The sequence below is a fragment of the Mizuhopecten yessoensis genome, unplaced genomic scaffold (assembly GCF_002113885.1).
Source record: "Mizuhopecten yessoensis strain PY_sf001 unplaced genomic scaffold, ASM211388v2 scaffold10997, whole genome shotgun sequence".
In the NCBI taxonomy this organism is placed as follows: Eukaryota; Metazoa; Mollusca; class Bivalvia; order Pectinida; family Pectinidae; genus Mizuhopecten; species Mizuhopecten yessoensis.
In genome coordinates this window covers 322,319-336,421 of record NW_018408827.1, presented here as the reverse complement: position 1 = coordinate 336,421, position 14,103 = coordinate 322,319, and the positions used below count along the sequence as shown (strand labels likewise).

The 14,103-nt window shown below is 37.9% G+C and overlaps 1 protein-coding gene across 1 annotated transcript; it reads left to right on the top strand.

Annotated features, from left to right (window-relative positions):
* Nucleotides 1-7,585: 7,585 nt before the first annotated feature.
* Nucleotides 7,586-8,092, top strand: LOC110464491. The gene has a single exon (XM_021519739.1). It carries the CDS (start codon nt 7,586-7,588, stop codon nt 8,090-8,092), a length of 507 nt encoding a protein of 168 aa, XP_021375414.1.
* The last annotated feature ends 6,011 nt before the right edge of the window (nt 8,093-14,103 follow it).

Genomic DNA, 14,103 nt, shown 5'->3' with positions numbered 1-14,103 from the left:
CCCCCCATCATTAATTTACTTCACAGTGTTGTTTATAGTGTGTTGATAATATGACTCAGGCATGTGCTAATATGACTCGGGCATGGCCTGGAGAGAGCGAAGCTCGTTCTTGTTTCAATAGTATAGTATAATATTAATGAATCGTAACATTACCCATTTTAATACATACAAAATGTACCTGTACTTGTTTTTTTATAATATACTTGAATCTGTTGCTGGGCTTAATCATTCATCCTTGTACTTATGTGTGCTCTGTTTTAGAATTATCCACATTCACACTACACTAATATGACGCATCACATCTTAGTTTGAAGTTGACTGGTTTGTAGTATACGGTACTACTATATTGATAGTATTAGTATCCTCATTTGGTTCTTGTTTATCCAAGAATAAAAGTATATACTCTACTCATGGCTGTTCATAATAATATGTATTATTATTTTTATCTTCGACGCCATTTGCTTGTGACATTCATGTAAGCTTTTTGATGACCCTGCCAATCATTTCTATTTTCGATACAAAAGGAAAGAAATCGCGAAAATAAACACATCCAGTGTATTAAATATGGCCAATATGTTTTGAAAAGTTCGTTGTTTCGAAAACATAATGTTCCTACTACATTACATGTCGCTCTATCATTCGATTAGGCATATTTACGGGCTCCGCTCTTAAGAACAAGTAATATTATGACATCATTGAGCATTGATGACATCATAGATAATGACATTGATGACCCCACAGCATTGATGATATCATAGAGGCTGAATCTGATGACCCCCACAGCATTGATGACATCATAATACCTGTGATGTCATAAAAAAAAAAAAAAAATCATCACAATAGAATCACCATACTTTTGTGCTATTTACATGCACATAATGTCACGGAGTCTCATTTTACCCAAATAAGAATTTCAAACCTGAAAAATATAAGTTTATGGACTTTTTAGCTCACCTGGCACTAAGTGCCAAGTGAACTTATGCCTTGCCCTGTTTTCAAGTTCACAGGGGTGAAATATGTCAAAAACTTCAAACAACTTCTTCTAAAGAACTAAAAGGTATAGAATCTTTGTATTTGGCTGATGGCTTCCTGGATTAGAGCCCAGGAAGCCATCAGACCATATTCAAAAGCTACAATTAGCAAAGCATCGGTGCCCTCTACATACTCTATCAAGCATACAAAATGTCCTATCACTGTTGATGTTGCATGGCTCTAAAGACAAATGGTCGACATTGATGCACAATTTGTTGTGACAAAGATGAGACACATACAATTGAGGATAAAGGTCGGCAATCATTATGCATGAAATACTGTAGGCGATGAACAGTGGCACGCCGTCTGCGATTGCGGAACATCAGACGTATGACACCATAGCCATCTCTATTTACTGTCCCTCCCCATTGATGACAGTGATCACTGGAAACTGTATGCTGTGCCAATTTTGCCACAAATAACTGCTTTTCTGCCACTGATAATACCGAACTGAATATAATTGACATTTTCACACTTTGCAAAATGTTTCTTTTACCTATATCTATCAAAAAGAAAGTGTAAATACAATAGAAATTGATATATCATGAACATTTCAAAAATGTGCACTTTCTGTATTGGTAACCATGGATACCACATAATAACCCTAGTAAAATAAACTGATATATAGTCTAAATGCATTGTGAATTAACCCGAGACTAACTAGTTGCCTGTTACTGACTGCAGAAGAAATTATTCAACAGGAACTAAATGTACCAAATATAGCATGGAACTGTACCTAAGAACTGCAGAGTGATCTCCCTTATTGATTCCTACTATGAATAAATTTGTGTGCCAAAAATCATGTTTTTCGTTCTTTCTTGTGGTTCTACGCATATACTGAGTGTAAATAAAGCTTAACCGAGTATAAAAAAAACATATTTCATATATGACTTTTTCCTCTATGCGTATAAGGAAGCAGTGTACAGTAGAAATGGCCCAACACTGAAAAACAAGGCACATGTCGAGGAAATGTAAACACAATGGATTTACCCTATACAACACATATATACATGTTTATATATTTGTAAACTGCATTATATTTACATATACAGTACTGAGAAGTGTATAAACCTTTTTTCTATGTATGTCACTTGTGTGAAAACCATGGTTACCACATCAAAAATTACCAAAAAATGCTATTTTTGACCCCAAATTTGACCTCTGCAACTAGTTTTGTTCTGTCTGAAATTAAAGATTACCTACTTTGTTGCAGAATTATCTGGGTCCCAGTAAAGTTGTCAAACTTGATTTTTTGCAATTGTGCGTCGTGTGCTGTTGTCAAAATTTTATCCCCTTTAAAGCTATCTTTTCATGCCTTTCAGATAATGGCCAAAATGTTTTATTCTCTACCCAAAAACATTTTATTTTTTTTACAAATGTGAAGCTCACATAGTCCACTTCATCATGCTTATACCAATTTTAGTACAGTTTTTTTTATTTTATTTTTTACATATCATTATACAGGGGTTAGCCATTTAACAAAAATATCACCCATGGCCACAACCATCTACTGTACACTGCTACCTTCTACATCACTTATTTGTTCTGAAAATCATTTAGATGTCTAGAAAATGAGATTATGAACACAACGACATATCCGTTTTCACTCTATATATAATAGAGATCGAGTAACATACATTTTCCGGAGACATGTCTTTTTAGCAATTTTGCTTTGCAATTTAGCACAAGATGTGCAAATTGTAATGTATTTTGGTAGCAGTGTACAGTAGAGGGTTGTGGCCATGGGCGATATTTTCGTTTGACTAACCCCTGTATTATGACATGTAATAAATAAATAAAAATAAAACTACTATAATTGGTATAAGCATGATGAATCGGACTATGTTGGCTTCACATTTCTAATAAAATAACCCAACTGTATTTACATCTTATCACTAGACTACCTCAGAAAATGCACTAACCCAGAAAATACACATATATACAACCCGTTATGTTGAAAATCTCATCTTGGTTTCCATAGAAATGTAACATGACTAAAAGTAAACACAATTTCGCTCACGATGCGGTACAAAGTAGTGATTGTAAGGGACGTCAAGGATTGCAAGAAATCGTCACTGAGATTATGTTCTTCAAACATATGCCACGGTAATCTCCGAGTCATTGTATCGTATAAGTTTTCCTCTCCATGAAAGAAATATGTAACTCATTAGTGGGGTTAGTTCCCAATGAATGTTGTTACATTTATATGATTTATTTTCGTGCACATCCAAATAAGATGATCAATCTATCAATCAATATCTGTCTGTTTATCTCCTGAAATCTGGCTTTGGGCCGAATTCCTAGACTCTTCATAAATGGTTACATGAATATTGCAGTCGACCCAGGGTCAGGAATTTGATGCATAGAAAACATAGAATTGGCAGAGCCGTATTAGCCCTCCAAGATGTGACTAAAAATGTCAAATCACTCATAGAAATATCTTTCTTACAGACCAAAAGTGGAAGGAAAATGTAGACCAATAAAAACATGTTTAATTCAATATTTTAACCAACTGAATTATTACCTTATGTCAGCTGACCAATTAGATGGTTCTACTAATATAAGTATATGAGTACCTGTATGAATCTATACAGGTAAAGTGGAATCACCACCACTCTGACACATACACCTTTCATGTTACTACAGGTGAATACACAAACAATGATATATACATGGACAATACTTAGACAACACATGGTGCTTGGTGAAAGGTTATACACTAACTCTTCAACCCTGCCACAAATATGATACAAAGTGATCATCCTCTGGGTCGTGATCAAGAATCCGTCCGACATCTAACTTTCGTCATACCGAGCTGCCACAAAATTATCAATGTGAAAGTTTGTCTGATCCTCGCCGTTATTGTCGTTGCTAACACCATCACCGGATGACCTAATGGTATGGACGGTCGCATCAACGTCCATAGTAAGTTCGGTCGGATTCGTATTCAGTTCATCACATTTTCTTAATGACGAAACAGAGATTCCAGTCAAGACATTCGTCACAATAATATACAATAATTGACCTATTTTCAGGTGAATACGTGGATTTATTAAACCGAGAAGGTGATATTTCCGGAGGCCGAGGGAAATATCTCCTTCGAGGGTTAATAAAACCTCGTATTCACCTGAAAATAGGTCAATAACTATTTTATTATATGACATTTTTATAAACTTAACCATGTGTAGCACCAATCCATACTTAGCATATTTCGCCATGATTATGGCACCTGCAATGAAATTCTGCCTTCACTACTAAAGAGATAACTACGTTGATATTTCTCATCGTCTTTCCTATTCATTTCCACAAAAAACTTCCGAAGAAACTTCCGGAGTTCGAGCGCCTGCAAGTCAACAAAGTCCGTGTCTATTGCTTTTTCTTACAAATATTCACGCAATACGCAAACAGGAGTCGGTAGCTTTAACAGTGTTTCTAGTATCCTTTTGCACCAAGACAGTTTTAAGTTGGTCATCAGAAACAGTTCCAAATCTTGACGTGCCGGGTTTGTTTACACTGTAGTCTGCCATTTTCTCTCCAGTGAGGCAACGACAATCCGTTCTTCTGATTGGTCAAAAATTGCAGCACAGGTTACTGGATTGTAATATTCACCTGTGAGGCGCCAGACGGGGTTTTGGACTGTTATATTCATCTCGCGTGCACGGATTCTGTAGGTTTCGGGGTAACATCGCAATATATTTAGACCTATAAGAGGTGTTTTGACCAATCAGCGTGTGGGAAAATGACATTTATATAATAACAGCTAATATATCTGACACATACGACATCAGAGCCGAGTCCAACTACAGCGATAACCTTCAGAGTGCCCTTTATTGGCTTTGCATTGGAACTCTTCAACTCGTTGCCCGTTTGTTCACAATTTTCCTTTGAGACAAATGAAATTTAACGTTTGTCATTGAACATATTTCAGAGTTTGTCAATGCATAAACATCATTTGCATCCTGATTCACCGCCCTCCGTGGCTTTATTGCCAGATCAGCCATTCTTTTTGTAGTGCCATCCAACCCATCGCATGTCCCTTTGACATGTCCGGCTTCAAAATCATTTCCACCTTGCTGAGATACCGATACTATCCTCATGGTTGGCGACCATGTTCAATATTGTTTTATTCCTGTGCTGGCTGGTTGGGCTGTCTGTCCAATAGTGGATTATCTTGACATCGGGGTCGATATCTTTCACGGTCTCGACGACATCTTTTACAAATGTAACAACGGTAGTTGCATTGTGTGAACGTTCGTCTGAGACCAGAACCAAACTTTGATGTCTTCTCCTTCAGTTTTTCTTGTGTAAACCACTGTAGGTTGATGTGTCACTGATGTCTGATTCCAGTACGCTAATCGAATTTCCTCTACAGATTTGCAGTTATAGTTCTCAGCGATGAATAACTGAAAGTTTGTCTTTGAGTAAACGAATTAGTTCAAACTGTGTTCTCATTCTTGACACGTGGTCACTGAAATCAGATGTCTGGCGTCAAAGATGACTTCGTCGGAAGCATTAACTTTGATAACCCGCATGACCATTTTCTTTACCGTTTTTCCTCTTCTGCAACACGCCACCATTCTTCGTATTTCATCTCTTGACTCGTCATCTCCTCGTCTGGTCTATCAATTGCTGGATCTTTTATGAACGTCTCCGGATTGACAGGGACAGTCGCATCAATATCCATGCGTCGAATCGCCTTCATGTGCAGAGGCAACTAATGTTGGAAATGAAGGACATTTGTAAAATGCACTATGGCCTTATCCTGCAAAATGATGCTAAGGACAACTTCACCGCAAGATTATCACTTTTACAGTGTAGAATTGATAGGTAATTAGTTTTAGAGTCCTCTTTGAATTGTACCTAACTTCAATTAATTGTAGCTATCTTAAATTATTTGGAGATGAGCACAATTCATTGATTATATGTTAATTTGGCGTTCCATACAACTTTGCAATAGTTTTACGAGGACACGTACAGTCGGTACTATGAATATCAATACACATTTATCTCACAGAATATAGACTCTTTATGGATAATATACATATTCAGTAGTTTTTAATTTATTTTATAACGTCAGTGAAGGCAAATTCGTCACATTAGTAAGGGTTTCAGTTAGTAATTCGACCAAATAAGCATGTATAAAAATGCCGACGTGCACCAGTACAGAAGAAGAGTTGACCAAAACGCCTATAAATAAACATTATTGTTAACACGCCTGAATGACGTCACGCATATGTGACGTCATCAGGCTTCCAGTGGTTTTGCTCTAATGTGCAGGCAGATTCGCCACCTTTACTTACACATTTAACGATTTTGCACGTAATGTAAGTGTTTATGTGTAGATTTCTGTATGTTGGTGTTATAAAAGTCGTACTGATGCGAACAGCTTCAAATTTGCATGCGTAAATATGATTAACATGGAATATTTAGCTTTTCTTTTTTGTTTTGGTCCACTTTCGGTAAATAAATGGTATTTTGTCAAACGATTTTTTTTTTATTAAACACAATCAAGCGACAATTTCTCACAATTTTAATCTTTCGATTCCTTTTTTATTATGATTTTTTGTGTAAAGTCTTATGTACATGTATAAGAAATTAATCTTCATTGCAAATCGGGCATATTTAGCGCTCATTCAAGTCGTAATCCCGTAACACGCGGAATAGGTCTTGACTACATCCAATACAAACTTCGCAAAAGAACACGAGGGTTGCTTCTTCCTCTTCCTCCTGTTTAAAATAATAATAGTAAGGAAACACAATTAAATTCCATCAAGTGATAGTACTATTTAAAGCATTTAACTGGTATACATCGTTGTTGTGTTCGTTTGGATGCGGTTGTGAGTTTTTGTGTCCGTTGCGATTAGTCTTGTTCGTCGGGAAATTTTGAGCATGTTGAAAAATGTGTGGCGAATAAAAGTTTCGTCTATCATTCGTTAAAATTCGTTTCAATACGTTAGCCAATCGGAAGGTCTCCGACTAGCGTTCGTCAACTGCTGTTAGAGGTCGTGATCAGCTAATTTGCATATCAAGGGATCGAGGACGATCCCATGACGAATCTTTGCGATAGTTTGCGAACTTGTAAGAAATGTAGCGAATAATTACGTATTGTAGCTAATTGAATCCGAAATTTCATGACGAATGAAAGCGAATTGTAACGATTGGTTGACGTTCAAAAACGAACGGCATACGCTTGCATACGAGTCATTACGAAGGATAACTACGACAAACGAATGCACGGGAATCATAACGCATCTAAATTTCTCTTGAGTATCTCAACAGTTTTGTGTAGTTCTTGAATTTCATATATAAAAGGAGGAGGCTAAATATCAAGATTATTATTTATTCCTTCGTCAAAATGAAAGTTATACAAAGCCTGAGGCTGCAGTATGTGGCTGCTATGGCCATCCAGGAAGTCTTCCAGCAACAATTTAACATCCACCAGTTCATCAGAGGCCGATTTAGGTGGTGAAGAGGAGCCAGAGCACGTCGCATCAGGAGAAGACCATGGCTGCATCGCGAGAGAGGGCGCCAATTTGGCATCTATGATCAGCTCATGGTGGAGCTCAGAAGAGAAGATCCTAGAAATTTCAAGAAATTCCTCTGCATGCTAACTGAAATGAATGATAAAATATTTGAGAGGGTCCGTCATCGCCTCTTGAAACAACACACCTGGTATAGGGACCCCTTGGATCCAGGCCTCAAAGTAGCTGCCACTCAACGCCACCTGGTTTCTGGTGCCAAGTACTCAGACATGCAGTACTCCTGGCGGGTCGCTGAGAATACGCTCTCTGTAGTGGTCAGAGAAGTATGTCATGCTATATGTGAGGAATATGTTGACGAGGCTATGACAGCCCCCTCCACACCTGAAGAATGGAAACAACTGGCTGATGGTTTCCTCAAGAAGTGGGACTTTCCTAATTGTGTTGCTACCATTGATGGTAAAGACATAGCCATCAGAAAGCCTGCCAGCTCTGGTTCTTTATATTATAATTATAAGGGTTTCTTCAGCATCATCTTACTGGCCATTGTCGACACGGACTACATGTTGATGAGGTTATGACAGCCCCCTCCACACCTGAAGAATGGAAACAACTCTCTGATGCCCTTCCACCACCCATCTATGTTATTAACTGAAAATTTACATAAAACAACATTGAGGATTCACAGTTTCATATAAAAGGTGTAAAGTATGCATAAATGTACATGACAACTTATGGCAATTTTAATTTCCAGTTAATTATAACTGGAATCAATAGAAAAAAGTGTTAGTTATTTTACCCGAAACTCCGGTTGTCTTCGAGATATCTTCTAGAATGTCCCTGTTATGGTGGTCCTCCTGCCGGAGATCCCAAAGGAATGGAGGTAATCGTCTTATAAAACTCAACAAGATACTTCCCTATCTGGGGGTCGTTCTTAATGGCCTTCTTGTAGTCTCGTCTCTCCCTATTTTGACCTGCAGACTTCTTGTTCTTCGTTGTTGCTGGACTGAAAGTAGAAAAAAAAGAAACATCAAGTACATGTACACACATGTAGACCCTTTAATATTTACAGCACCTACACTACATCAAGATATGTTAAATTATATTGTAATCAATGTTTCATGGTGAAAACAAGTCACGATTAACCAAATAGAAATACCTGCTTAATCAAAAATGAAATTTAAAAAATTATAGTACCTTTTCTGTGACGGGTCACCTTGTGGTAACTTTGATGATGTTTTCTGTGAACCCAGTGGTGATTCATCTTCGCAAGACTGTGAATCGGAAGATATCGCATGGGCCTGGGATGGAGGTACTTGGTCTTCATCAATGTCATAGTCTTTTCCCCCATGTTCAAAGTCAGGTTCGAGGCCATCAAACCTCTCAGAAGCTTGGGGGCTGGGGACATTGGGACCTCAGACTGTATATCACCGGCACTGAACATAGACATGTACAAAACAAATATCAATAACTGTCAACAAATAGTCGGGAACAATTTTACTGTGCATACACCAAGACAGTGACAAAAATTTACTGTAAATCCTTTTCCTTAAACATGACCTAGTAGGTTGTGAAAAACAGGAGTTTTATAACGTGACAAAAATAGCTGCCATTACTGGGCTACAAAATACTTGAACCTACACTTAAATTCTGACAACTAACCATGACAAATAAAGACCACAAAAGACTAGAACCTATACCTCAAAACACATAACACTGACATACAATACAAGATTTGGAAAATAGCTTTAAAAATTTGAAACTTATCCGGGAGAACTATTGGGTATTTTCTCCTCATGATCACCAGGCTGCTCATCAGACTGCACCTCTGGTTCCTCGGGTTTCTCTGGCTTTTTTTCCTCTTCCCCTTGGTATACTTTTGCACTTACAAAACTTCAAAAAAGTTAAAATCAAACAGCGATACGACGTGGTGTCGAGTCGGAGAAAGTTAGAAGGCAAATAACCCCACCTGGTTTTCGCCAGTCTGGTATAGCGTCCGGTAACGGCCGGATGCGGAAATACCCTTTAGGAAAGCTTCGGAAGTATGCGCAAAGTTGTGATTCGGTTTGCATGTTTGCGTTCCTAATCGCTAACGGAAAAGATTGTTTGCGCGACCCAACGCATTCTAGTGAATAACAGTAACCGTTCGTCACACTTCGTAAATCATTCGCAGAAAATAGTTCCCAGCGTTTACCTTTCGTTATATTTCAAATTATGTAACACATTTTCAAACAGTTTCGGTCAAAATTCGTCAGAATTGACAAATTTACCCAATTCGCCAGGCTGCGTTTAATGGATTCGCCTATGTGTGGGTTTTTAATGCCGATTTATTGTACTAGGTGGCGGATGTTTTACGTGTAGATCAGATGAATTTGATGCTACTCATTTGCTCTACGTCCTTTTCATGTTCCTTCAGACATGTACCAAATTTCTCAAAGTTTCACCTATATATGACTGCTGACAATTTTTGCATGGATTTTGATATACAACTCCTGTTTTGTCTAAAATGTCAGTCTTGTCTTTGGGGTGCACCAGTAACTGTCTGAGGGTTGTCAATGGTCTCATTGGGGTGCTGAACTGGTGTTTCCTCATAATCCGTGCAAACGCCTCAGATGTTCAAGGGACAATGTCAAGATAGTTCAAAGGGAACAACTCACAAACACTTTGAGTTCTATGAGTAAACGAATTTGTTCAAACTGTGTTCTCATTCTTGACACGTGGTCACTGAAATCAGAGGTGTGTCGTCGAAGATGACTAATGAATCGTCGTTGGAAGCATTAACTTGGACAACCCGCATGACCATTTCTTTTCCCCTTTTCCTCTACTGCAACACGCCACCATTCTTCGTATTTCATTTCTTTTTATGACTCATCATCTCGTCTATTCTATCAATTGCTGATTGTTTTATGAACGTCTCCGGATTGACATGGACATCAATATCTTTGCGTCGATTCGCCTTCAAGACAAGTGCCATGTTTTGGTGGTTTGTGCAGAGGCAGCTAAAGCGGGAAATGAAGGACGATTGGTAAAATTATGCTAAAGACAACTCCACCGCAAGATTCTCACTGAGGAATATACAGTGTAGATTTGAAAGGTAATCAGTTAAGAGTTCTCTTTTGTGATAGGTTCAATTCAATTGTACCTATCTTCAATTAATTGTAACTATCTTCAATTCAGTTGTACCTATCTCCAATTAATTATATATGGGCAGACTTCTTTCCGCAAACTCGTGTCAATGTTTACAAACAAACGCTAGCATTTAGACTACTGTGCGTTCGAGACACCAAATGATGTCGGGTTCGAGACAAGACAGGTCATGTTCATGACCGGTCATACAAATGAAGCAAGTGTCAGATGCTACAGTCGCGATTGTTCGTCGATACAAAAACGCTCCACCAGCTCCACTCTCTCATCGATGAGTGTCGGCACAGAAACGATGGCTATCGTTCCTAGAAATGTAGGTCAAATTTCTCGTCTCCCAAATGTTACATCAACAGTCACTCGGTCGACAAACGATTTATACACATCATACAGTGTACATGTCATCTGTACAAATCTCTGGTTTGCTTACAGACAGCAATTTCAATAACTGCACATTCAACTTCCACCAGGCCTAGGCTAGTCACTATCGCTCGACGACATGGTAGCACTCTCCATTTCCCGCCTTTTGGCGCATCACTTTAAAAAATGGACGTCCGCGGTCATTAGTATTTTCTACAAAGTATTTTGCCCCAGTACCTCAATTTCATACAAATATAAAATTATTTATTCCATTACCTACTAATACAATTATGAAGATATTGTATGAAGTTAAATATGGATATTTTATGTGAATAAAAATATTGAAATGGAGGAACTTTTTTCATTTGTTGTCACGGATAAAGTGGGCGGTGTTTAGCTGTCTGTCAACGACTTTTGCTAATGGCTGTTTCGCATGGATTAACATGACGTCAAAATAATTTTGAACGCAGATTACACAAGGTAAAATGCATGTATCCGCCTCTTTAAATCGTTTTATTGTTAAAAGAAAATATTGTAAATATAAAGATTAACCTTTTATTTTGTTTAGTTTATGAGATAATAAATCCAATGGAGCAGTCGGTAAATTGTTCGTTAACGCTTCGCGTTTACCCAATTTACATCGTGCTAATTAAAAATAGACCTCCAAACTGTTTATCTCATAAACAAAACAAAATAAAAGGTTGATCCTTAAGTAACTATCTCACAGAATATAGACTATACACATATTAAGTAGTTTTAAATTTATTATATATATATAAATTGATCGACATTTGTTTTTTTATAACGTACATGTCTCGATCCCTTGCGACATACGTCAAATGCGTATAATAAATATATACATAACTGATATGTCACAAATTATGTTTAAAAAAAATGGAATTGTTTTTAGCTCATATCAAAATAAAAAGAAAGTATACTCGTTTTGGGGGTTTTTTTTCACATGAAAATACTCGGTAGAGTGCGTCCGTGTATGTTCGTACACCTTTGGACAAGATGGCTAATCACATCGTTTCTATGCACCTTACCGTAAGAACCAAAGGACTTCTGAAAAGCTCTAATGTTCGGGTTAATTTTTACTCTCGGGCTTCATTCATCAGTTTATACTAAATGTATGTTTATATCATCTGAAGTATAAAAGTTGGAGGCGGGTAACTAGTCCGTACAGAACCGTGTAAGTTCGTACACCTTTTCCGGTAAGTTCGTACACCACATAAGCATGGCTATATCTGTTATATCAGACGATATAACCTCGTTATATTGACAGGAGACGTACATTGAAAGCAAGCCAAGAAAATCGTTGTTGTTAATTTCTCGAATAAGCGTAAGAAAGGTTATAGACTAGTCTCCAAGTAGATTTCTTATCTGAGGCTGTGCCCATTAGTCGAAGTGTGTTTACCCTGTGACATGTAGTGTACAATATTTTTGTACGTGTAGTTGTCCGACTAAACAAAATCTTAATGTTTATGGAAGTTCCACACACTTTCGGGAACAGATGTAAAGCTATAGCTTGATTTTAAGACTGGTTCTTCTCCTTTAATTTAAGGTCATGTATGCTCAAATCCACCAAATACCGCCGATGTTACAGCACTTAGAAATTTAAAAAAAAAATGTATTTTTGCCATGGACGAGTTCATTAAGTGTATTAGAACTTTTTCTCAGTCACTTATTATAGGTTGCGGGTCCCTTTAGAGAGTTGGGAGTAGTTTTAAAATACATATATAACCAGTAATGTTTCAGAAAGTGTTGAAACTACAATCGTATCTTGACTGCATAGCATAGTAGACAACCTCCAGTTGTACAACCGAGAGGTCCCGGGATCGAATCCAGGCGGGGGCAGAGATGGGGGGTTTCGTGATGAAGGGAATGTAAATAAATATATTAGTAAATGGGAACGCAACTCCAAAAAAACAAAAACAAAAGTAAGAACTCTTCTTCGCAGGAGGTTAAACATCGAGCGGTGGGACTCTATATACCTTAAGCCAAAAAAACTCATATACAAATTATGTTACTTGATGGTCTCTATACATGGAGAGATTACTTAAAGTCGTAAAACAAGTCTGAAGTGGACTACATAGTACTTTAGCTAACTCGTGGTTAACACAAAATCAGATGAAACAATACAGAGATTGAACTTTAAACTTTACTTTTCACAAGTATGTTATCGTATCGTTTTCATCAATTTGAGATATTCGACCACTTTCACTCAATACAATTCAAAGTCTACATTTCTGACTGTAATTCAGAATATAACCAATAATAGACTGTTATGTGGGCAGTGGTTGACCGACACTATTGACTATACTTATGTTAGTATTACTGGCACATGTGGCAAACAAATCTGTCTTCTCTGTTGAGAACATCGGTGACATGGTTTATGGTCGTAATTGGTTGACATTCTTGGTGATATGGTTTCAGGCAATCTGTACATTCCAGCACCAGGGATGTTGGGCAATTAGTCAACTCCGTTGTTTTGTTGCAGACGGGGCAGATTTTGGAATGTTTCTTAGCTTTCTTAAGTTTACAGCGATATATTGTTTTGTCTTGCAGCAACAATAATGCCAAGTGTTTCGTGTGACGAATGCGAGTCTAAGAGGATTAGCGGTGGTCGCTCAGGGCCACAATGACAGAGAAAGTGCTCTTTAAACCATAATTCCCCCAACGCGTCTTCCATCAATGATCGTTCTTGGTAGGTGTTCCTAACTCCGCCTTTGGTGTTGTACGCGAACAAACTTTTGTACGTTTTCCCCTTGACGATTTCCATTGGGGTATCTCCTCACCTGCAGCGTTGATACAGGTCAAGACGCTTACGTTGTCCCTGCTGTTTCCAACTCGCCCAGGAAGGTTTTTGACCCCAGTCTCTGCTATTACCTTAGCAAGTTTGTGTGTTAGAGGCACACTCGTCTCGTCCATATTTCAAATCTTTTTGGGCTGATCTTTGAGATCCAGAGAGGTGAGTGTCTCGTCCAATGAACGGAAATACTACGCCGTTACGACTGGATTCAGTATCCTTGCTCGGACCGTGGATAGGGCTGTAGGGCTCCGGATGCTGAGATCTGAGTGACGTTTTAGA